Source organism: Harpegnathos saltator, unplaced genomic scaffold (genome assembly GCF_003227715.2).
Source record: "Harpegnathos saltator strain DR-91 unplaced genomic scaffold, Hsal_v8.6 scaffold557, whole genome shotgun sequence".
In the NCBI taxonomy this organism is placed as follows: Eukaryota; Metazoa; Arthropoda; class Insecta; order Hymenoptera; family Formicidae; genus Harpegnathos; species Harpegnathos saltator.
The window spans coordinates 588,284-615,199 of NW_020230379.1; the positions used below are offsets into that span (position 1 = coordinate 588,284).

At 38.3% G+C, this 26,916-nt stretch overlaps 1 protein-coding gene and 1 long non-coding RNA gene across 2 annotated transcripts in view; one reads left to right on the plus strand and one right to left on the minus strand.

Annotated features, from left to right (window-relative positions):
* The window catches only part of LOC105188219 (uncharacterized), a 123,146-nt gene that overhangs the window by 30,166 nt on the left and 66,064 nt on the right, over positions 1 to 26,916 (minus strand). The window contains exons 4-5 of the mRNA XM_025303602.1: positions 21,309 to 21,378; positions 4,805 to 4,988 (exon numbers count right to left, since the gene is read on the minus strand). Of these exons, the coding sequence (XP_025159387.1) occupies positions 4,805 to 4,988; positions 21,309 to 21,378 (254 nt within the window). The remainder of the gene's footprint in view (positions 1 to 4,804; positions 4,989 to 21,308; positions 21,379 to 26,916) is intronic.
* On the plus strand, positions 2,632 to 3,275 carry LOC112589611 (uncharacterized). Its single transcript, XR_003113665.1, has 3 exons — positions 2,632 to 2,822; positions 2,969 to 3,005; positions 3,121 to 3,275. It is a non-coding gene; the product is annotated as an uncharacterized LOC112589611 (long non-coding RNA).

Sequence of the window (26,916 nt, forward strand, 5' to 3'; positions counted from 1 at the left end):
GAGTCCGCCATAAACTAGCGTCTTTGTTTTATCGTTCAGTGATCATGTCGAGTTTTGTGCCTGAAAAAGAACATTTGCGGCACGCATTGCTTTTCTTATTTAATCAAAAGAAAAAGGCTGCTGAAAGTCAATGTTTGCTGGTAGAAACATATGGTGAACACGCTCCATCGATTAGAACATGTGAGACATGGTTTCGACAATTTAAAAGTGGTGATTTTAATGTGAAAGACAGTGAGCGTTCTGGTAGACCACAAAAATGCGAAAACGAGCAATTGCAGGAGTTATTGGATGATGACCCAACTCTAACTCAACGGCAATTAGCAGAAGCATTACATGTGTCACAAGAAACAATCAGCAGACGTTTACGAGCAATGGGGAGGATCAATAAACTCGGTAAATGGGTCCCACACGATTTGAATGAACGTCAAATGGAAAATCGCAAAGTCACTTGTGAAGTGCTACTTCAACGCCACGAAAGGAAATCATTTTTTCATCGAATTGTGACGGGTGACAAAAAATGGATTTATTTTGAAAACCCGAAGCGGAAAAAATCGTGGCTTTCACCTGGCGAAGCCGGTCCTTCAACACCAAGGCCAAATCGCCTCGGCAAGAAGACCATGCTCCGTGTCTGGTGGGACCAGAGCGGTATTGTATATTATGAACTCTTGAAGCCCGGCGAAACCGTTAATACACAACGCTATCGCCAACAAATGATTAATTTAAGCCACGCATTAATCGAAAGATGACCGGAATGGGCCAGAAGACATGGCAAAGTGATTTTGTTACACGACAATGCGCCGTCTCACACAGCAAAACCAGTGAAAGAAACTTTGAAATCGCTTGGATGGGACATCCTTCCGCACTCGCCGTATTCGCCAGACCTGGCGCCATCTGACTATCACCTCTTCGCATCAATGGCGCACGCGCTCGCAGACTAGCACTTCAGCAATTTCGAGGAAGTTGGAAAATGGCTCGACGAATGGTTTGCCGCAAAAGACAAGCAGTTTTTCTGACATGGTATTCATAAGTTACCTGAAAGATGGGCGAAATGTGTAGAAGCCAATGGCCAATATTTTGAATAAAACAAAATAAAACAAAATAAAACAAAATAAAACAAAATAAAACAAAAATTAATTTCCCTTGAAAATTACGTATTTTTTGTACCAAAAAACCGGAAAAAACTTATGCATACACCTGGTAAGATACCATATGAGAGTTGCAGAATTTGAATTTTGATCTGTGTTGATAGTAAATGAAAAGAAGAACATTATAGAAAACGTTATGCTTACACAAAGTCCCAGGTAGCAAGCAGACGTCATTTTGACGTTAAAAACTGGTCACTTTTAGTCATATGTCGTCAAAATGTCCAATTTATATACGGTCATTTACATGACTTCTAATTGACGTCAAAATGCTATACCACTTTGACGTCATATTTCAGTCATGAACTGACGATAATTGCGTACTAATATAATTATTTATAACGTTGATTCCGTAATAACAATTCTTTAAAATTTCGTATCAGGCTTTCGATAAGTATTAAAAGAGGTTTGTTTATATATAAATATATTAATATACAAATATATAATATATATAATATATATATAAATATATTTATATATTTTATATATAAATATATTTTACATATTCCTTTAGAACGAAAAATGTACGTCAATCAAATGCAAGAACTCACTTAGCGTTCAGTGAGCTGAACGCTTGTAATACTGAATGCACCCATTGGTCATGCTGGCTTCGCGTGTTCCGTTGTCCATGGGCGATTTTAAGCACTCGACGTGGAAAAGTGCAAATGGCGATCAGTGAAATATCTCTCTCGTTCGCTCATTCGCAAATTAGTTACTGTTACTGTGTAGTGCATATGTCATGTAGCTTGTGCTTATACAGCTCAATAGGTTAATGTAAAGGCTGAGTACTGAATGTAAGTACCTATTAAATGTGTATTTTATCATTAACCTTGAAAATCACGTCATGGACAGTGATGGGTATCATGGCTTTTTGACACATCTATGCACAGATACTTTTCAATCTGTGGGGAGGGAGAAGCTCCACAAAAACATATGTGGATTCCATGTGGAATGCACGTTGTATTCACGTGAAATCCACAAAATCACATGGATTTCACGTAGACACAACGTTCCTGTTTTCGTGGGGGAGATTCCCATCACTGGTCATGCCCAATAAGAAGGGGACGTGAAATCTAGGTAGATTTACGTTAATAGTTTACTTAGGTTAAATATGTTCAATGCAAATTAAAATAAAATTAATCTGATGTAACTTATTTGCAACTTTGTTAATATAATTTCACAATGTCTTGTGGGTATTCAATTTATCAGTAATACTCATGAAGAAGGTACAATTGCATTGATTAATCGATCATGGTTTACGCCTCTGAAAAGTTAAGTCTGGTGGCCTCCATACAAGACAAGTGTTCAATTAAAAAAAGCATTGTTTATTGAAGAACAAGTAAACGAAAATACATGGGCATTATATGACATGAAACGTATATTTTTTACTTGTGATATGTATTTTATGTATAACATTATACTCGTTTGTTATTTGTATAGTAATATAAATATATTTCAAAGTATTGTTATTTATAGATATAGATGAATTTGATAAGGCCTTTAAAAAATTAAAAGAATGTGAAGAAGTGTCTGATTTACAATCTACTGAAGTAGAAGATGACGTACAAAGTAAGAAAAGAAAAGAAAACGCAAACCAAATTTAAAATATATCAAGTAGTGAAGACGAATACGATAAAAACTGTGATTCTCTACAGCCACCGGCAAAACTTGATAAACCAGGTGAGACAAACATAATTTACATTTATAAGGATAAGAATATTATCATTGTTTTTCCCTTCATTTATTCTTATACTATGTTACAATATGATAAAATATTATGCACGTTTCATGTTACATATGTTTATAAAAACATATCCTTTTTTAAGTACATTTGAAAAATGGACCTTGGAAAACACAACGCAGGTACGTTGCAGATAAAAATTATGAAAATAGGAAATAAATGTATTGTTATTAATTACGTATTTATTTTAAGAATCTCTTGATTCTGATTTTTTGTGAAATTTTTGTTTGTTTACAGGGATTGTATATTACAAGAAATACCTACTAATTTTTCTGCAAGTTACACAAATAACGATGCATCTATAATTGCTCCAACTATTGATACTAGAACAAAAGTTACTAATTCTACGCTTATAAATAAAAATGAAAACAACAGTACAATAAACATAACAATGCAACACAACAAACATAACAACAGTTATGTTTGTTGTACGGTAAAGAAGCGTCATTGTTTAATATATGTGTTGTTCGCACTTTGAGTGAATTAAAAGCATGGCCTGTTAATCTCATTGACAGTAAATGTATTCTATTGCCTTATACTAACGATAACAATTGTTACGTATGCTTACCAATCGTACATAGTTTGGACTAATGTATTAGTTCAAATATCCTCTAATATGAGTTTTTTTTGTTATATTTCATTTAATTTACGAAAGTGTGATAATTGAAGAAATTGTGATTTTAGTTATACTGCCAAAGATTACATAACATGTTATATTCTTTTTCTATTTGATTCTATAATAATATATTATATATTATATAAATAAGAGCTTTTATGTTTCAATAAAAAAATTAATGATCTGATGTATATGTCTATGTTTGTACTATATTTGCATCTTCATTATATCCTAAATATATCATCTTGCTGCCTATATGCTGATAAATACGTCCAAATAAGGTCCATTTATGACGTCAAAATACGGTCCTTCTATGACGTCAAAAACGGTCCTTCCATGACATCAATATTTTGGGACATTCGGCCGTTTTTTGGACGTCATAACGACGTCAATCCCTAACGTCATTTAGTCAGAAAATGACTAATTTTCGACGTCATAATAACGCCTGCGGTATTACTTTAAGAAGTAAAGAAAACAAAAATATATTGCAAACCAAATTTGGAAATAAATGCAAACATTTAATTTTGTCTAGCACTTGGCGCCACAAAATGGCGGTTTCCAGTAGCTAATGATATCTTGTTATGGATACTTTCATCCTTATCTCCATTATTAGCAGATGAAATATGTTGAAGGAAACTACCTCTTTGCCGAATGGTTCTGGTAGAAACCTTGAATTTAGGACAGTCGTTATCTGCGACTAAAAAAACGTACCGAATTTGATAAGTATCCATAATGAAATATCAAAGGTAGCTACTTGAACTCCCCGTATTCGATCCGTTATTTTGAGTTTTGAAATTTCGACCTTGCATTCATCCCTAGCAACTAAAAAAATATCTTACACATAAACTTTCATATAAAATACGAAATTATTCGTTCTCACTAATTTTGGTACAAAATGTTGATTTCGGGTTTATCAATGAATGCACTAAACGATTTATTTAATACACAAAATTTGTTGAATATAGAGGAAAGCTAAAATATAATTAATGAGTTGGTATCGATGGTACGGAAAAATATGCAAATATCACGTGGCAAAAACGAAAACAAGACTCCTCCTCTCTTTCCCTTTTCGCCAACATTTTTCATTCAAAAAGAATCAATTTTTTTATTATAAAAAAGATCATCATTTACATCATAAAACTGCATATCGGCATATATACAAAAATATGTCCTCTATTCTGATTTAAATTTCAAAATCTCAAGATACAAACTCACTAAAATCGTAAGAGGATAATATTTCTGTATGTTTACTTGTCAGATTAATGTTATTAGCTTTTTATGGATACTAAACTGATTTGTACTTACACTGCAAGTGGGATTGGAAAATTCCTGTTTATGACACGACGATGTTTCATTATCATAATTAACCTTGTGAGACCGTTCAGGTGACTGAACTTTAGAATGACTTCTTTCAGAGGGAATATTTTTTTTATCATCTTTGGCATATTTCGCTTTTATATATTTATTGTTTGGCATATTATCTTCGCATCTGAAACACAAAAAATATCTTCACTCCTTCAATAAATATCATTAAGGGACTTATAACATATCTATTAACAATATGAGATTTTGTTACATTATTTTTAGCTGTTCGTTATTTATGTTCATTATTTTTAGCTGTTCGTTATTTATGTTATTTTATCACAGCTATTGATTTAGTATTAGAGCAAAAAGAGGAAAATTTCTGAATATTTTAAAAAAGTGTTAAGTTCATTCCATGTGTCATTTTATGAAGATATATATTTTATTCCAGTCTGTTTTATAAAAGTTTCGAATGTTATTCTATATGATCAAATCAATATGATCATAGAGTTCTAATAATCTTTAATAAAGAAACTAGGAATTTTAATAAAAAGTACCAGAAAATCGTAAAATCGAGAAGTAAAGATACTTGACCAAACACTTGATTAAAATATAGAAATTCCCATAAATATCGACATTTATTCTAAATCCATTTTAACTTGATTATATATAGTATAAGAATAAAAACTCTCGCTCATTGTACGTTTGTTTACTAGTTGGCAAATAGACAGAAGCGAATTGTTCACTATTCGACGAACACCATTCAAAATATTGGGTGAGTGCAAAAGTTCGTGCGGAGTTTCAATAGATGGAGTTATAAGCGTCGTAAAGTGTTGTCATTAATACTTCCATCTACATATTATATAACGTTGGAAAGGTGACGTCTTCAGCTGTTATTAAAAAAAAAAATCATTTGTTTTCATACAAACTGCTTCGAGAAATATCACTTTAAAAATGAGTATCGATAAGGTGCATTTACGGCATGTTATGCTTTACGAGTTTCGGAAGGGAATAAACGTTGCCACAGCCGTAAAAAACATTTAGGATGTTTATCAGGATGAAGCACCAGCTAAATGAACTGTGGAAAAATGGTTTGCTAAATTTCGGCGCGGAGAATTTAACCTTGAAGACGAGCCACGCTCTGGTCGACCTTCTGACATTGATGACGATGTTTTGCGTACTTTAGTGCTCAATAATTCGCGAATTTCAACAGAAGAAGTTGCTACAGCACTAAACGTTGACCGATCAACCGCTTTTCGGCGTTTAAAAAAGATGGGATTCGATTTGAAGCTCGATATATGGGTGCCCCATTTGCTGACCGAGAAGAACAAAATCAAGCGAATTTCTGCAGCCGTTTCTTTACTCGGGCGGCTCAATAACGAGTCGTTTTTGGATCGACTAGTGACGGGCGATGAGAAATGGGTCCTCTACAACAATGTTCAGCGCAAACGGACATGGAAACAATCAGGTGAGCATGGTGACGCAATGCCAAAGGCCAGTTTGCACCCGATGAAGGTGATGCTCTCTGTTTGGTGGGATTGCAAGGGCATAATCTATTTCGAGCTTCTACCCGCTGGCGAAACGATTGATTCGGACAAGTACTGTCGCCAATTAACCAATCTGAATCGAGAAATAAAAGAGAAACGTCCGATTTTGTCAAATCGCAAGGGAGTCGTCTTTCATCACGACAACGCCAGACCATACGTTTTGAAAAAGACGCTGCGCAAACTGAAGAGCCTGAAATGGGATGTCTTAACCATCCACCTCTCCTGATATCGCACCATCTGACTATCACTTGTTTCGGTCATTGCAAAATTATTTAAATGGAAAAAACTTTGACTCTTTGGAGGCCTTAAAAAACGGCGTCTCTTCGTTCTTCGAATCTAAACCGCGCAGTTTTTATGATCGAGGCATCCGTATGCTGCCAGAACGTTGGGAAAAGATTATAGAAAACGATGGAGAATATATCATTGATTGAATAAAGATTTTTGTTTGCCTAATCACTGTGTGACTTTTACTCACAAACTCCGCACGAACTTTTGCACTCACCCAATAACTAATGATAATATAATTGCTCAATTCATTAAAATACAAAAAAATACAAAAAACAAATAATCAAAATTCTGTAGATTCAATTAATAGAACTATAATGATGTAACCAATCGGACGTGGTTAGATAAATGGGTGCGGATGTAAGTGTAAGTGCGATTTTAAATAGACATTTGTTAGTATTGAGTCTACTTAGCAAATAAGAAGAAGATAAAGAAATGTAAGAGAAATGGATAATGAAATGATAGAAAAGTGAAGAAAAAGTTAGGAATAGAACAGGGAAAGAAAGACAGGAGAGTCGAGTAAAGCGGGATCATTTTAAAGTAATGATAAGGAGGGAAAGAAAGGATAGACTAATCAGGAAAGGGAATTTGGAGGAAAAACGAAGGAAAATGATAAAAAACAAAGGAAATGGATAGCAGAAAGAGAAAAGTAACTTTTAAAATAACTTTGAAAGGTGAGGTAGATAGTAATATAAAAAAGGTTAAGAAGTCGATAAATAATAAGCTCTGTTACATATTTGGCAATAGTTTGGCAACAGAATTTGATAACACAGATTTTACATCAAATTTGTGACCTGCCATCAAAAATTGATAGCAAACTTTGCTCGAAATTTGTTCGCGTAAGTTTAACTATTTGACGAGGGAACGGTCGGAGGTGTCCGTCATCGATTTGGATGGGCTTTGAATATGTTATAAAACATCAACAAATATCAGACCCATATTTTTTTATGTGCTTATCTCGAGGTTTAGGAGGTGAGACCACTCCTCGAAGAAAAGGAAGGTTTTCGTTTTTAGCGAATATGTCGAAAAGTATGAGGCAAATGAAAAAATGATTTATATAAAAGTTGTAGAGAATTTTATACTTTTCGCAACTGTGTACTCAGATTTTGCAAAATTTTGTTTACCCCCTCCCCCTCCTCATTACCCTCGCAAATTTTTAAATTTTTGTTAGGATGAAAATAAAAAGTATCAAATACTAAATTCATTCATGTATAATAATAGAAAATGGAAGCCGTTAATTTGGTTAATGTAGAGATAATACGAGGGTAGTTTGATAAGTCAGTGACTTTTTTAATAAAAGATATTTTTTTCGGCAAATAAGCGTTTTATTTCTCAACGTAGTCTCCTTTTAGCTCGATACATTTAGTCCACCGTTTTTCCAATTTTTTTATTCTTTCCAAATAATAGGTTTTCTCAAGGCCCTCAAAATAGGCGTTTGTTTCAGTGATGACTTCTTCATTCGACCCAAATCTCTTACCACCCAGCCATTTCTTCAGGTTTGGAAACAGGAAATAGTCGCAGGGGGCTAAATCTGGTGAATATGCTGCATGGGGTAGCAGTTCGTAGCCTAATTTATGGATTTTTGCCATGGTGACTACACACGTGTGCACCCGTGCATTGTCCTGATGGAACAGCACCCTTTTCTTCGCCAAATGCGGTCGTTTTTGCTTCAAATCAATATCGAATTTGTCCAAAAGCTCTGAATAATATTCGCCGGTGATCGTTTTACCCTTTTCAAGGTAATCCATGTGAATGATACCGCGTGCATCCCAAAAAACTGTGGCCATGACCTTGTTGGCCGACAGACCCACCTTGGCCTTCTTTGGTGCACGTTCACCCGAAGAAACCCACTGTCTTGATTGTTCCTTGGTCTCTGGTGTGGTGTGATGGATCTATGTTTCGTCTACGGTAACGAAACGGCGCAAAAACTCGTTCGGATTGCGGCTGAACATCGCCAAACACTCCTTTGAAATGGTCACACGGTTGCGTTTATGGTCGAGTGTGAGCAATCGCGGCACCCATCGCGCGGATAGCTTTTTCATGTCCAAATATTCATGTAAAATGTGATGTACCCGCTCAGTTGAGATGCCTACAGCCTCAGCCACTTCACGCACTTTCATTCTCCGATCGTCCAATATCATTCCATGGATTTTATCGACGATTTCTGGTGTGACGACCTCTTTTGGGCGACCTGAACGTTCGGCGTCACTTGTGCTGGTACGACCACAACGGAACTCAGTAAACCACTTCTTAACCATTGAAATTGATGGTGCAGAGTCCCCATAGTATTTATCAAGCTTTGCCTTGGTTTCGGTGATGGTTTTTTTACGCAAAAAATAATGCTTAATCAGCACACGAAATTCACTTTTTTCCATTTTCGTTAAAATTCACGAGGTTGTCTGCTTTCAATGGCTGTCAAACACTAACTAAATGGCGCAGCTTGCCCAAACTTGTACAGTAGTCTATTAATAGATGGCAGTTGACAGGAGCAGTGCTGCATTTAAAGTTACTGCGCGGAAAATTCAAAAAGTCACTGACTTATCAAACTGCCCTCGTAACATGGAGCTATAGACGCTGCGCCATAGGTAGGCGCTCCTTATTTACGCTATACTCGATATCTCTGTATTTTCTTTTGTATAAGCTGATAAAAACTCCTAATGCTATACACAACATATTAAATATCATATGAATGTGAGTTCGTATGCAGTTATTTCGTTTCCAATAAAACAAGTACGAAATCAGTGGATAAACTCAAGAGTGGCTTAAAAGTCAAGACACGTCTATGAATTCTGTTCATAAACAGAATTGGTACAGCTTTCCAGAGCGATAAACGTTATCGTGCATTTTGATTATTGACGCACATCCTTTGATACTGGTCGACTTCACTCTTTATATCTTGAATGATTTTCGATAGTATTTATATCTTATAATCGTATGGAGTAATATGTACATGTATCTTGTTGAACATAGGGCGACTATACAAACGTGCGTCATACCGGAAAAGCTGGCATTTCATGCAGTGAGTTGATAACGTAAAGTAACTGTAAAGTGAGTTGGTAACGTATTGTAAAATATTAGGTTTTCTTGCACATGTAAGTATTCTTTGCATTAATATTATTGAGATGACGACATATTTAATATATACCCTTTTCTTCGAGGGGTGGTTTCACCCCATAAACCTCGAGATAAGCACATAAAAAAATATGGGTCTAATATTGTTCGATGCTTTATAACATATCCAAAGCCCATCCAAATCGGTGACAGACACCTCCGACCATTCCCTTGTGAATAAGAGGACAAGTTGGCGTAATGTTGTGTGTCGGCGTTGTATCTGGTGAAGATAGCACGTTGTACGAAAAGTGGGAAGATAGTAGCAGTTACTTTACAGAATAAAGAAATGAAAAAAGATATAATGAGAAATAAAACCAAATTTGTTAAGATAGTAGTGTTCAAATATTACTGATGAACATTACTAGAGATATTATTAGAGGGATATGTAAACTAACCCACAAAATAAAGAAAACGCGCAAGTAATACTGATAAGTTAAGTTAAACTTTTGCGCCTTTTGCACAAGACCGAAGCAGAATAAATGTTCGTTTTATTATTTAATAAAATCGAGCACTTGAGCTATGCAATAATTATTTCTGGCCTACCTTAACGTACAATAACTAGGTTATGGGTCAAGCAAGTATAGAGAAACGAAAAAAACTGAATAGACTTCGTTCTTGTGAAGTTTGTTTTCGCATGAATAGCTGTTCGAACTATTTGCATTACGTTAAAGACAGCTTGGATTTTTATATGCAGAAATAAACGACTTCAAAATCCAAATTAATAAGGTGAAAGACTCCAATAATTAGATGAAATAGAAGCAACAAATTCTCTTGCTATTCAAGTGCCATGGACTTGTAGAAATCGTGACATTAAAATTCTTCAGCCAAATGTTCTTCCATCGAAGAGGCAACAGCAGAACGAAAAGAATTTAAAAAGTTCGAAAAGAAGGATGCATAGGCTTAATTATTGATTACTAATGCTTTATCGGATGAAGTATATAACATGCTTAGAGTTATACAATCGTCAAATGAAGCATAGCAAAGTTTATTGTCCATATACGAACAAAATTCGGAGCATTGTATAGATAGATTGGCAGAGTAATTTTTACAATTAAAAGGGCGTAAATATTAGAATTTTAGAACGTCCCTCAGCCATGCAAAGTCATTTTCATGAGTTAAGCAACGAAATGAGAAGGCAATATAAAACAGAGTTACCAAATCAGTTGTTACTGCTATGAATGATGTCCACACTCCCAGCTGAGTAAAATAGTTTTTGTCAAGTCTGGGAGGCAACAGCACTTGAAGATCGTACACTGGATAACTTGATTGAACATCTACGAATAGTAGAAATACATTCTAGTAAAGATTCTTCAGATAAACAGATGTCGTCTGCTTTTGTGTCAAAACCATTTGAAAAGAAATTATCTGAGAACAAACCGACTAAGAAGCATAAAGATTTCAAATAACGTAAATAAAATATCATTTGCACTATGAGTGCAATAAGGCGAGACATATTGCAAAACATTGTCGTACAAAAATCAGATAACATAGCAAAAGCTAGGGATTTTTCACCTCCTGAAAAAGAAAGTGCTACATTTATATGTTCTATACTTTTGTATAGCTTCAAAAAAGTAGATAAACGTTGATGGATTAACGATAGTAAAGCTACAACATATATAACTACAAATCGTGAATATTTTTTTTACTTATGAAGCTTTTTCAGAAACAAAGAAAGCGGAAATAGCCGATGAAACATCAATAGATGCCTCTGGTCATGGAGTTATCAAAAGTGGGAGTGAACGGGAAAATGGGCAACGAATTATTTGGAAGAAGTATAGTATATGCCTGATATCAGTGTTAATCTGTTTTCGCAATCTGTATTCTTATATAAAGAATATGAGTGGCATTATTGATGGCATGAAGTGTATAAGAAATAGTCCAGTATACTTCACTGGTTATTTGAGAGATGGCTTGATTATTTTGAATATGCTGGCAGAATTATAGAATAAATGTTTCAGCAAATATATACAGGGTGTCCCGGGAGGAAAGGTCAATATTTTGTGGAGGTATAGAATGAGGTAATATCAGGTGTAGTAAAAAGAAATCCATTATTTTTCCAATAGATGGCTTTAGTTATCTGTATCTCGCGTTGTATAAGTCCGATCGGGTTCCACTAGATGGCGTTAGAAAGATGAGATTTCGTACTAAAAAAACTTTTCTGACAGTTTTGTGATTAGTTGACTCAGTTTTGTTTGAGCGCGCGTCAAAGATGGACACTAGCAAAGAGAAAATACGCTATATTTTACAGTTTTTCTTCGATAAAGGCGAAAACGCAAGCCAGGCGGCTGAAAATGTGAATAGTGTTTATGGTCCTGATACTGTAACAGCCAATCACGCGCAATTTTGGTTTCGTCGATTCCGTTCCGGTGATTTCGATGTCAAAGATGCACCACGCACTGGAAGGCCAATTGTCGAAAATATCGATAAAATCATGGACATTGTCGAGTCCGACCGTCATGTAAGCACTGTTTCGATTGCCCAAGAGTTAAAGATTGCACAAAAAACCGTTTGGAACCATTTGAATAAGGCTGGATACAAAAAGAAGCTCGATGTATGGGTGCCACACGAGTTAACGAAAAAAAACCTCATGGACCGAATTTCCATCTACGAATCGCTGCTGAATCGCAACAAAATCGACCCATTTCTGAAGCGGTTGGTCACTGGTGATGAAAAGTGGATCACTTACGACAACGTCAAGTGAAAACGGTCGTGGTCGAATCGCGGTGAGCCGGCGGAAACGATGGCCAAGCCAGGATTGACGGCCAGGAAGGGTTTGCTGTGTGTTTGGTGGGATTGGCAGGGAATTATCTACTATGAGCTGCTCCCCTACGGCAAAACTCTTAACTCGGAACTGCACTGTCAACAATTGGACCGTCTGAAGGAAGCAATCGCCCAGAAGCGGCCAGCTTTGGCCAATAGGAGAGGAATTGTGTTCCATCAGGACAACGCCAGGCCACACACATCGATAGTGACTCGCCAGAAGCTCCGGGAGCTTGGTTGGGAGATTTTTATGCATCCACCTTATAGTCCGGATCTGGCACCAAGTGATTACCATCTGTTCCTGTCCATGGCGAACAATTTTGCTGGTGAAAAATTCGCTTCAAGAGAGGCTTGTGAAAATCGACTGTCTCAATTTTTTGCCAATAGGGACGAGGGCTTCTATGAGAGAGGCATAATGAAATTATCTTCAAAATGGCAACAAGTTATCGAACAAAACGGCGCATATTTGACCTAAATCGGACCATTCTAACTATGGTAATTAAAGCCTTCAATTTCATGCAAAAATAATGGATTTCTTTTTACTACACCTGATATAAGGCAAAAATTTTATATAAACATGGTGTCGTTTATTATTGATTTCCGAGATACAGCTATGTTAAATTACACATCGGAATTGTCTAATATGAGTTAAAGTTTACTGCAATTACATTGTAATATATCTATCATAACAAATTTTCAAATATTTTGCCCCATACTTCGATATATTTGTCACATCTTGTGAGAACGTGGTGGGTTGCGCGCCGGAAGGCATCTTCACGACCCCTAATTTGGTCAACAGCGGCTATTACACATGTAATAAGTTCATCCTGTGTATTCACTTTAGTTTTATACACCTCGCACTTTAACCAACCCCACAAGCAGAAATCTAGGGGAGTTAGGTCGGATGATCTTGGTGGCCACTGCACTGTTTCACTGCGACCGATCCAGCGATGTGGAAACACTGCATTTAAGTGTTCTCTCACAAGATGTGTGTTATGAGAAGGTGCTCCGTCGTGCTGAAAATACATTGTTCTTTGTGTAGCCAGGGAAATATCTTCTAGTTGTTATGGAAGCGTATTTTGTAAAAAGTCGAGGTAACTCTGCTCTGTCATATGATTTTGTAAAATAACGGGACCAATCAGCATTCCATCAATCATGCCACACCATACGTTGACGGAGAAACGAACTTAGAAATTCTGTATAACAATGGCATTAGGGTTATCTTGCGACCAACGTGGTGGGTGTTACGCGTATTATTTATGCCATTACGCGTAAATGTTGCTTCGTCAGTGAAAAGTATGACGGGAATCAATTCACGATGATTCTGTAGCCACTGGCAAAACTGTAGACGTGTGGCTCCATCTCCTTCATGGAGATTTTGTACTCGTTGCAGATGAAATGGATGCAGATGTTGGTCATGCAGTATCCGCCAGACACGTGTTCGAGGAACACCAGTACGTGCAGAGACCCTTCTTGTACTAGTCGTAGGGCTCCTTTGTACCATTTGAAGTACATTTTCTTCTTCCTCAACATTTCTCTCAACTCTGCGTTCAGATGTGATGTGAGTACTGGGAAGTGTACCATTTTCACGTAAGCTGTTAAACACGTTTGAGGATACTCTTCGGTCTGGAATGCGGCGCATCGGACAACGGCGATGATATTCTTCAACAGCTGCTTGAGCACTGCCATCACAATACCCATAAACATAAACCATACCTGCGTACTCTACATTAGAAAACACGTGCGGCATGTTTGCCACAAACAGCAGGACAGATCACCAGGTGTGTTTCGCTAATTTTTCCAATTGATACACAGCCTGCAGCGCTCCATTACAGTGAAGAATGAAATCCCAATGACGCGCCAACTTTAAATTCCGACATATAATTTAACATAGCTGTATCTCGGAAACCAATAATAAACGACACCATGTTTATATAACATTTTTGCCTTATATTACCTCATTCTATACCCCCACGGAATATTGACCTTTCCTCTCGGGACACTCCGTATATGATGAGTTCGACGAATGTCTTGCAGCTGTATCATGAAAGGCTTGATCATCAAAACAAAACACACGTTATGAAGATCTTAAAACAACGAGACATTGACGTGAAGAAAGATGATGACGACTGGTACGAAGGCTGTTTATTTGAAAAACAGCATAGAAGAGATTTAGCAATAAAAAGACGACCAATCGAAAATAGATGAAATAATCAGCGTAAATATCTGCGACCTTATGTCAGAAAAGTCATTAGGTGGTGCTGTTTTTTTTTGTTTTCTTTGTTTTAAGGATGATTTTTCGAAGTTCCGTATACTTTTTACAGAAAAATAGCAAAGTCACTGAGAAGCTTGAGCAATTTTTAGTGGAGGACAAAATATGGTAATTTTTAGCAAATGGTAAAAAAGAATTCGATAATGGTCAGGTGCGGAAAATTCTTGAGAATCGATCGAAATAAGACTAACTATGGCATATACATCTCAATAGAACGGTGCCTTTTAAAGAGAAAATTGTACTTTAGTTGAATCTGCAAGGTCCATGTTAGGTAAGTCCATGCGAAGGAGGGACCAGGAGCGGCATATCCTCATCCGAGTAATAGGCAGCGAGCCAGACCTCTCCCTATCGGTCCTTTTCAGGGCCATGGTTGATAGGGAAGAGGTCTGGAGTGCGGCGGTCTCCTTCGCAGGGGCAGTAATGTCCCGAAAGGAAGCCGCAGAGCGTGCCCGCTGGTCGTTTCGGTGTCGGCGGGCCGCACAGAATAGGGACGACGACCCTGACTGACTATCGGGAGCAGACTCGCATAATCGAGGACGTCCTCGGCCACGTCTCCACTGGGATGGAAGGCCGGCCCGGGACGAGCCCGGCGCGGTGCTGGTCGGGTCGGCTCCTTACCTCGGCGACCGCGGGCCGATGCTGAGCAATGGGACGTTCCTGAGAAACCAAGGACGTCCACGCCCGTCCACTGCCCTCTGCCTGGCGACAGGGAGACATCGGCCGCCATAGGGGGAAACGGGGGTCATCCCTTTCTCCTGACAAGGCCCGCCTCCCCACACGTCGGTATAGGTGGAAAGGAAAGTGGGATACCCGTTTGGGGGTGGGTCCCCCCTCTCCAGGTCACTGAAGGCAGCTGCGGGAGAGGATGAGTGTTTCTTCTTTCCTTGCATCTGTCACCAGCAAGCCAACTCGGCCGGTTAAGTCTGATCGATCGGCACCGGGTGCCGCGCTCTCTCCTGTGTAAAGCAAGAGCATGACATTTGGGCGAGCCCCAGGACCTGGGTGCTGGGGAGAGAATATCGATTCCCCCAGTTCCCCCACTCCGGTCCAACTGGTAGACACCTCGGGGGAGCTTTAGTCGGTAGGAGTCCGACATAACTCCCTCAAGAGGGCGGAAGTATCCATGAGGATTTCCCCCGCGTGAATAAAAAAAGGTTCATGCGAAGGAATTGCCAATTGTGTTGTGGCTGAAACATTAAAATGAACAATATTGCTTATTTGCTGAATTTAACGAGTTCAACGACGGTCGTAGGCAAACGTCCTTATTAGTTGTAATACAACAAAGATATGCCAAATATAAAATACTTGCATATCTTTGGTACAGAAAGCTACGTTCATGTTCCAAAACAGAAACGTCAAAAATGGGATCGCAAGGATATCAAAGGTTGGCTACTGTGGTAATAAGAATGGTTACTGCATATATGAATCATCAACAAAGAAATTAATGCTCAGTCGAGATGACGAGTTTTCCTTAGAAATGATATGTACACCAAGAAAGTCTGAATTCAATCTACCCGTACCTAAGGATGCTCACCAGTTAAAAACAGATGAAGAAGACTACAAAGAAGATGAATTCTTTAGTGCAGAATCATTACAAATGAATACGCATAGTGAAGAGGAGGAAATTGTGAAGACCGACAGAAAGAAGAGGAATGATGAATATACATAGTGTGGCTAAAAAGCTTTAGAACTAAGCTCATAAAATAGAAAATATGGTAAAAAAATTGTTATTACTAATTATTTATTACTAATTATTCTACATATGACCTTCATAACGCTATACATCGTTCCGCCAGCTGCTCCAGAGCGTGCTAGAAATCCATTGCTGGAATGCTTCATAGCTCCCTCGTTGCATTATCTTGGATCGTTTTGATATCGTCGAATCGCTATCCTTTTAGCTTCAATTTCAGCTTTAGAATCAAAAAATAATCCGCCGATAAATCCAGCGAGTACGATGGACGGTGGGTGAAAGTGGGCGATGTCTGCGTCCACATCAGGCTCCAGATAAAATATCTGATGTTGGCCGATCGGTAGGATTTCGGGCCGCATTTTCAGTGGTTGGCCTCCGAATGAGAAAAACGGGGCTGGCATTAGTCAGCCTCATGCAGAACCTGAGGAGCCCCGGTTGACGAGCTCGCCGCCTGTATGTGGGAATGGTGACGTTTTCTAACTGGTGGTGCCCCAGTTAAGGACCACACAAGCGTCTGATGCATCAGGCGATGCAGTAGTCTCGGTGGTTGTGAAGGCAACGAGGTGTTACCGCACCACCTCTTACATGGTGGCGACGACCCTCGCCGATCTCCCCCCGGAGGAGTTGAAGCTCCTGGCAGAAGAGTGTTCAGTGATCTACTGGCGTGTCAAGGAGCTCCGCAGGGAGAGAAAGGCTATCACGATCAGGGTCGTGGCAGCTCTGAGATCCTAGGCCAGAGCTCGGATGATCGAGAAATGGTCCGACATATTGTCGAATCCCAGAAAAACTCGTTCTTAGAATATCCAAGCCGTTCAGCCAGCCTCACCGAGTGGGCGGCAATTGAAAAATGTTTAAAACCCTCTCCGCTCTCCCCTAATTTTGCAAGATCTGAATACACAGTTGCAAAGAGTATGAAATATACTACAACTTTCATATAAACCATTTTTGTATATGCCTCGTATTTTAAAAGATATACACTAAAAATGAAAATGGTTTTTTTCTTTTGGAAGATGGTTTCATCCCCTCAGACTGGAATTCCGCACGAACAAAAAATGGTTTTGCATTACGGGTGAACTACTTTACTTCCACATAAAGTTTCAGAATTTTTTAAATTTCCGTATTTCCTATGTTTCTTTATGAGTCGCGCAACCTCGAATGGTTGTGTGCTCTTCCAATCATTTATGTTGATATGCGCGCTCATTTGTTAGATGTCTATAATTAATAACACAATAACTATTGCGAATATCGCAAAACAAGTACAGTCTGTAAAGTAAGAGCGTGTACGGCATAAATGGCAGTTGGCTTCAAATATCGTCCTAGTTTTTTTTTAGCTGTATTGTGAGGCATATCTCAAGCACAAGCTTCGAGGAAAAAGAGTGTGCACTTTGAAGCAACTGACACAACAAATTCGTCTCATTTGGAGGTCTTTACCGAACGAATACGCAGTCAACTTAGTGGAAAGTATGCCTCGGAGATGCCAAGCAATTATCAATGCCGGTGGTGACTGGACTCATTATTAATGGTATAGTATTTTTCTTCTCATGGAGTACAACAAATCCATGTACTTAAAAATCATTAAAAATAAATTTTTCTACACATTAACCCGTACATGCTCTTACTTTACAGACTGTAGTGGAAAGTAGCCTCGGAGATGCCAGGCAATTATCAATGCCGGTGGTGACTGGACTCATTATTAATGGTATAGCGTTTTTCTTCTCATGGAGTACAACAAATCCATGTACTTAAAAATCATTAAAAATAAATTTTTCTACACATTAACCCGTACACGCTCTTACTTTACAGACTGTATGAAAACTTTTTATGTTTTATGTTTGTCTTAATCCGTTCGATGTTTTCATGAATTCCTTGTACTGAGTTATGGGACTGTACACGGTCCGGCTGAGGACTTTCGGCGGTCTTCGGTTAGTCGCTCGGCAGGTTTTGGTCGTGATCAGTCGAACGTTCGGCACCAGTCAATTCATCGATGTTAGAGCGATGTTTGATCTTATTTGACGGTGCCAAATTAGTCTTTCAGTAGAAGCTGTCAATGTTTGGATGATTTCATCCGCGGATGTTCAACGGACTTCTTTTCGGGGTTCTCTACGGTTATTCGACGGAACCCGGGCGTGGTCATTTCGAATTAATAACGAGTAGGCCGAGAACCGTTCATTACAAATTGAACGTCACTACGGAAAAACGGTAAGCTCTTATCGAAAGAATCATCGATTCATTTTTTAATGTCTAACACATTTCAAAACTGTCCTTTCAGATTATGTTTTCGGATATCGAAACAATCATAAAACACAACGTTTGATGAATAGGTCTGATGTTAGATTTCTATCGCAGCTCTAACAAAGTTTATATTTAAGTAGGATAATGTTACGTTGAAGCAAGATAATGATCGGGTATTGTCATATTGAAAGATGATCTTAAACTACATTCTAAAAATTTTTTAACCATTAGTGTGGTCTCTTACCAAAATAATTGTTAATTGCAGCATCCACTACTTATTGCGTAACATGATAATTTTTCACACCAAATATAGACAAAAGACATAGATGTTGCATTTTAATGATTGCATCTTGATTGATTAACGAAGATTTATTCACAAAAGCAGTTCGCTATTTATCAATTTTTATCCAAAATAAACATTATACAGGGTGTTTGATAGCTGATCATGACGAAAGTTGGAGATAGATTGGGTGTAGCCGAGAAGAAAAGTCATGTACCATAATATCAAATTGGCAATAGTTATCGAGTTATTAATTAAAACATGTGAGCTAATGAAAGCCCTCCACTCTCTACGCGCTCGTTGGTTCACATGTTTTAATTAATAACTCGATAACTATTGCCAATTTGACATTATGGTACATGACTTTTCTTCTCGGCTACCCAATCTATCTCCAACTTTCGTCTGCATGATCAGCTATCAAACACCCTGTATATAAAAAAATCCACCGGAAACGATTATTGAGTATTCCAACCACCTATCAAAACACAAGAGATATATACTACTCAAAACAATTAGGAGAGTTCTTTAACCCTTTAACTGCTACGGTCAAGATAACTCGAGTGTGGAAAAAAATGGCGGCCTTGCTCGAGTTTACTTGATTTGGACTTTCAATATGTGTGGTATTGCGTGTAATATTTTTTTAAAATTTAAAAATGTAAATTTGTGAAAATCTGGATCATCAGCAAATTATAAAATATTTTATAATTGTAAAAATAACTCAGCAAAGAGGTCATACTGGTCATTTAACATCTCAGCAGTTAAAGGGTTAAAACTTGCAAAATTTGATGGTTTTTATGAAGCCATATTTCAGCTTAGGGAGGTCGAAGAATAATGTTCCAGAGCGCATTTTACCGGGTGAAGCCTCGACTTTAAAGAGGCTATGGTTTTATTATTCGTTTCATCGAACTGTTTTTCTTGTGAGGCTTAAAATCAGATCGTGAAAAAATTGTGGAAATTTCATGATTTTGTAGCCATACACGAATGAAGCAGGGATGGAAATAAAAATGGCACCACACTCGCTTTGAAGTGAGAAACTTGCTCTTTAAAACGCCGCAAGGAACATTGGTCATACCTTGGAGCCGAGTTGTCGCATTTCAAAGTCATCCCTGCATTTTGCAAGATTTTTAGCAACACCGCCGGTTGCGTGCGTGTGTCTGCATGTGTGTGCGTGTGTGTATGTGTGTGTGTCAGCAGAAATAAGGACCCTCTTCTATTAAAGCGATTATGTGCGCTACTTCATTTTCGCTAAGATGTCTCAGTTTTATGTAAATGTATGTAAATTGTGCTACTTAAGGTCAATTACCTGAAAACAAGTAAAAGGAAACTTTTACACTAGTAAACTTGCATCACATCAACTCGCAAGTCTGTAATAGACTCTAATGCGAGAAACACAATTTATGTATCTACATTGTACGTATGCATGTATAAAAATGAGACATCTTAGCGAAAATGAAGTGGCGCAAATAATCGCTTTAATAGAAAAGGGTCCTTATCTCTGCTGACACACACACACACACACACACACACACACACACACACACACACACACACACACACACACACACACACACAAACACACACACACACAAACACACACACACACACAAACACACACACACTTCATATTAACGTACACATACATCATACACATGATGTGCAAAATCCGACCGAGCAACCTTTTTTTTGTTCATGCAGAGGAAATCCATCATGGATACCCCCGCCCCCTTGGGGGGCGGGGGTTATGTCGGACTCTTACCAACTAAAACCCCTGCGGGATGTCTACCTGTCGGACCGTGAGGAGGGGAGTTAGGGGAACTGCTTCCGCATTCCCTCCCCAACCCCCTGGCGACCGAGCAACCTCCCCGTGGTGCACATCGGATAACGCGAATGCCGGCGGTGTTGCTAAAAATCTTGCAAAATGCAAGGGTGACTTTGAAATGCGACAATTCGGCTCCAAGGTGTGATAGGACAATGTTCCTCATGGCGTTTTAAAGGGCAAGTTTCCCATTTCAAAACGAGTGTAGTGCCATTTTTATTTCCATCCCTGCTTTATTCGTGTATGGCTACAAAATCATGAAATTTCCACAATTTTTTCACGACTTGATTTTAAGCCTCACAAGAAAAACAGTTCGATGAAACGAATAATAAAACCATAGCCTCTTTAAAGTTGAGGCTTCACCCGGTAAAATGCGCTCTGGAACATTGTTCTACGATCTCTCCAAGCTGAAATATGACTTCGTAAAAACTATCAAGTTTTACAAATTTTAAAGCGCCCCCTAATTGTTTTGAGTAGTGTATAATCTAATAAATAAATGTTTTTATATAAATACCTGTGACAATGGCTAGCTAAAACATCGTCAAAATTTGTACGACTTTTCTGTAGTGAGAGATATTTCTTTTCTGAAACCAAAAAATTCCATATATTATTTTCAACACATATGGTTATTTTTTCAGTATCTATAGAAATAGAGGAGATAGGTTGCCTCTAATTAATTTTTTCAAAACAGCGGCTGTGTCATATGATGTCATGCCTATGTTACGAAGGAAGTGGTTGGGTGGGAGTAATCAAAAATTAAATATCCATTAATTAAAAATTAAATATTCATTAATATCTCCTCTTCAGGAATTTTACCTCTACGCTCACACAGTCTTTCTAGACTGTTCTGGAATGTGTTCAAGGCTTTTTAAGAGAAGGAATTCAAGAGAGAAGAAAAAGAACAAATTCTTTCGTTAATTAGACAATTCATTATTCGATAGAGTAATTCAACATAGTACAATAGATGTTTATTGTCGTCCGATACAAATTCAATGTGATGCCATAATTGTTTATTGACTATTTTGCAATACAATATGCTACAATAAAGTATGCTACAAATGTTATAATAAATGCATTCATTTTACAAAACATTATTCTTTCATATTCATATTATTTCATATTACTTTCATATTCCAAAAATCGTGTGAATTGTTGAATCCCAACCATTTTACATTAATCTTATCATTCTGCCTACGCACCGCCTTTTCTATCAAGTATATCAAGATTAGTCACATGATGTAGTTTGTATTTGTAGAATCCCTCGGCAACAAGTTTTCTGTGAGAATCTTCAAATAGATAACAGGATCAATTGTCAGTTACTGCACTTTGACAGTTATAAATATTTCCATGATTTAATTCGGTGTGTAATCTTCTGTAAAGACTGTCTTGAATTTGCTCACGTATCCAATTGGGAGCATATAATAGGGGAAACTGAGGATATTTGATACACGGAGCACGTTGATACATTTCAAATTATTGCAAAATGACAAACGGTAAAATTGCAAATAAATTTAGTAATTCTGCAAAAACATTGCGGTCATTGTAATAAGTTATTTCAGGTTAACTAGCGTATTTTCAAAAACAAAAAACATTTCTAATTTCTGATAATCAAAAGTAAAATAAATCAGACATATACAGGATGTCCCATTTTAATGTTCCACTCCAAATAGCTTTTCAGTATTCAAGTTTCAAGGAAAATGTTCCCGTCGGGTTCAGCCGACGGCGATCGCGCGGTATCGCACAGCGCTGTGCGCGAAGGGCGCCAGTACGCGATCTGAATCGTTATAGGAATAGGAGTGTAGAAAGCCGAGCGAGTATGACGACACACAAAATAAGTTTATTCTATTGTACAAAGAAATAGCCGTACACGGCGGCGAACAATCGAGCGATCAAGCGGCACGAAAGATGGAGACAATTGCAAATCGGGCAATGCAAGCCACGCAAAGGAATGCACGTTAAACGCGGCGAGTGCTCGATGTACCAGTGGATACGCGATCGAGCGTCGGAGAGTGGCGTGCGACCCAGGCGCAAAGAACAGAGCAACTTCCCGAAATCGCAACCGAGTGCAACGATGCAGCCACGACGAAGTAATAGCACCGATCGTGCGGACAGAAAACTTAGTGAAGATCGCGCTCGCTCTATGAAATCGAAAGTAAAAGACCGCTCGGTAGAAAGAACAAAAGCGCAGAGAGTGCGATGAAATCTCGGTCTCAATTATATCCTTTTTTTAGCTTGAGCTGGCAGATAAGGATTGGCTGAAATTCGTTGGCCGTAACACGCCGTGATCGCATGCTCGGGGTCTGCCCGACATACACAGCAAATACGCGGCAATAAACATTGTTTCGAGCGCTCCTCGCCGGGGATCCCGTGGCCCAACGTTCGGTGACGAGATCCCCGCTAACCGAGCACGCATAGATCACGCGCAAGCTTCGTGATGTCAAGGCTAGCAGAATATTTGAATTCTTCTAGAAAACTTCTGTGCACGCTATGATCCCGAACAGGAAATGATCTGAATAAAAGTTGTAGGGAAAAAGTTGTAGGGGCTACCTTATGATGACCTTGACTTTGATCTTGACCTCGACCTTGAAGGTCATTTGAAGGTGAACTTGCGTTTTTAAATGGGAACCTTTATTTTTTATTACACTGTTTTTTGTTACTAGTTAATTTGAACAACTTTTGTCTAAAATATTTTTTTATTTATCTAATATTTTTTAAGATATTTGAAAAAAACTTGATAACTTTCAATATTTAACTTACGATATCTCGCTAACTATTTGTCGGAAGAAAAGTGGTACTAGACTTTCTTGCTTTATTTAGTCTCAAGAATATATTGTTACAATAGCGCCTTGACTTTTGTTAATTTACTTATTTTTGGGAATTTCAAAATCATCAAATTAACAAAAATATACGCGTCGTCAAATGAACTTCTGTGAGTTCATGAAGAACCCAAATATCGAGCTTGCTTACATATCCCAGCTTCTTCAGGTGATCGTGAACGCTTGAACGGTGAATGTTTAATGTTTCTGCAATCTCTCATGTTGTGTAACATGGGTTTGACTCGATCGATGCCTTTATTTTGTCGTCAGTAACCTCAGTGGGCCTCCCTGACCGAGGAGCATTGTTGAGATCAAAATCACCAGCACAGAATTTCGTGAGCCATTATTGGCACTGACGTTCTCGTAGAGCATTGTCACCGTAAACTTTACGCAACTTTTCACAAGTTTGACGCGCGTTCTTCCCTTTACGGAAGTAAAACAGTAAAATATGGCGAAAATGCATAGTTTGGTCTTCCATTTTCAACTTGTAAAATCTCCAAAACACAACCAACTCAATCTTTTTTTAGAATGAAGCTGGAACTGTCAGCTGTCAAATGACATAGCAATAATATAGATACGAATGACTCTAGTATTTCCAAAAATAAACTAGTGTCATCTGTTGCGTCATGACTTTTCCGACAACCCAATAGTACTATTAGCCATGAAAAAAAGTTTGAAATTCGAGGTCCAAAAAATGGGCGAAACTTGCCATCACATTTTTTAGAAAAACTACAAAATAAGATCTTTATTTTCTTTAATATTGTCGCATTGTATTGTTTTAAAGATTCTTTAATAAGAGTCTAAAGAAAGACATAAGAGCGGTTTTGGCAAATCCTTCGAAAGAGAAAGATATATTCGTTATCTCTCTTTTGAACCTTTCCTTTTCTGACACGCATTCTGTTCACGCATAAGTTATAGGCAGTCTACGCTGTTTTGACAAGGGGAAATACATGGAAGTGTCTCCCTCCAATTTTGATAAGCTTAAACGTAAATACAGATCACACAAATACAGATCATCCATGTGTTTATTTATGTTTCTTTTGGTTAACATCAAGTATGTACTTTAAAGTCTTTTTTGTTTTTGTTGTATCGCGAACGCAACTTTGTGTCAATGGAGTTCAATCATGAATGAAATCACTAAAGGTTTAAATGCTTATAACTTTTGATAGAAGCATTTTCCAAAACAAATGTTTCAGATAAAATTTACTTGCTTTTTCCCGTAGGATCCAAATATGCAACATTTTATAGGGGGTTCTATTTAAAATTATAAAGTTACCCCGTCACCCCTTAAAGGGGAAGCAGGGGCGGCTTTACGTTTATGTAGTTAGAGAAGTCTCTCGAATACATAAAACTTCCTTATGAACAATTTTATGATTTGATAAATATTCTTAAAAATATGGACTTGTGCACTTTACGTAGGCCACCCTACATACCGGGTGTTTCAGATCACCCGGGTCACCCGATTTTTTCGTTAAGATGACATTTTAGAAAAAAATATTTCAGACAAAAGTTGTAGGGCTCCAAAGGATCTATTTACTGACGTTATGAATTTGACCTTGGGATAACCTTAAAAAGTCCAGTCAAGATCAATATAAAAATCTGAAATGGATACCCCAATTTTTTATTACATAATATTTTTCTAGCAATTAATTCGAACTTTTGTCTGAAACATTTTTTTATTTACCTAATGTTTTGGGATATTTAAGGAAAATTTGATAACTTATTCGATATTTAACTCACGATATCTCGCTAACTATTTGTCAGAAGAAAAAGTGGTATTAGACTTTCTTGCTCTATTTAGTCTCAAGAATATATTGTTACAATAGTGTACAGAATTTAGTTAATTTGATAATTTGGAAATCTCAAAACAAATAAATAGTTAGCGACATATCGTGAGTTAAATATTGAAAAAGTTATCAAGTTTTCCTTAAATATCTCAAAACATTAGGTAAATAAAAAAATGTTTCAGTTCAAATTAATTGGTAGAAAAAGATGATGTAATAAAAAATTAGGGTATCCATTTAAGATTTTTATATTGATCTTGACTGGACTTTTCAACGTTATCTCAAGATTTAGGACGCGGCGTAGCACACGCTGGAGTTTTGTCTAGCGTGGGACCGGCAGCGCCGTGACTTCTGCTGGGCAATCGGTTGACGGAACCTGGACATCTCCCTCCCGGCTATTGTAGGGGCCATGGTTGGGAGGGAGCAGGTTTGGGAAGCGGCGGTCTCCTTTGCCGAGGACGTGATGTCCCGGAAGGAGACTGCCGAGCTGCAACATCGTCCCCGTCGAATCCCACGGCAGAGGCGGCGGCACGCGCCAGAGGGGGTAGCGACTCTGAGGGAACGTCGAGCGGGGATCAGCCTCCTCTTCCGAAGAGGAAGAGGCTGCCTCGCCCACCCCCCAGAGCTCGTCACCGTATGCAAGCAAGGAGGCATAGGTTCTCCGCGCGTCGGTAAGGGGTAGACAAGGGGAGTGGGTAATTCGGTTAAGGCCGGGTCCCACTCCCCCCTCCAAGTGCGGGGAAGGGCTAGGAGAGAGGGTGAGTGTCTTTTCTCTCCATAATTGAGACCAGGAGGCCAACCCGACCGGGAAACCAGTCGGGGCATTGCGCCCACTCCCAAAAGAAGGGCGCGGCATTAGGGCGAGGGGCTCCTAGTAGAGCCCCAGGGCCGGAGTGTCTGGGAGGGAATGTCGACGTAGTTCCCCCGGATACCTTACTCCAGTCCGACTGGTAGACACCCCGGTGGGGTTTTAGTCGATAAGAGTTTGACATAACCCCCGCCTTCCCCAAGGGGCGGGGGTATCCATGTGGATTTCCCCACACGTGATAACAAAAAAAGGTTATCCCAAGGTCAAATTTATAGCGTTAGTAAATAGATCCTTTAAAGCCTTACAGCTTTTGTCTGAAATACTTTTCTCTAAAATGTCGCGTTAACGAAAAAATCGGGTGACCCGGGTGATCTGAAACACCCGGTATATACCAAGTTTTCCAAAAGTAACGGTCCTTCCCCCCTATCTCGGAATCTATGCATTGTAGGAAAAAATGAACCGAAAGGTTTTAGGGTTCATAAAGTTCTGTTTTTTGTGACCTCAAATTTGACCTTGACTTCGACCTTGAAAGTCATTTGAAGGTCAACTTGCGTTTTTTAAAAGCAAGTTAAACGGGAACCCCTATTTTTTATTATACTGTTTTTCCTACCAATTAATTTGAACAACTGTTGTCTAAACCATTTTTTTATTTGCCTAATATTCTCTGAGATATTTGAGGAAAACTTGATAACTTTTTCAATATTTAACTTACAA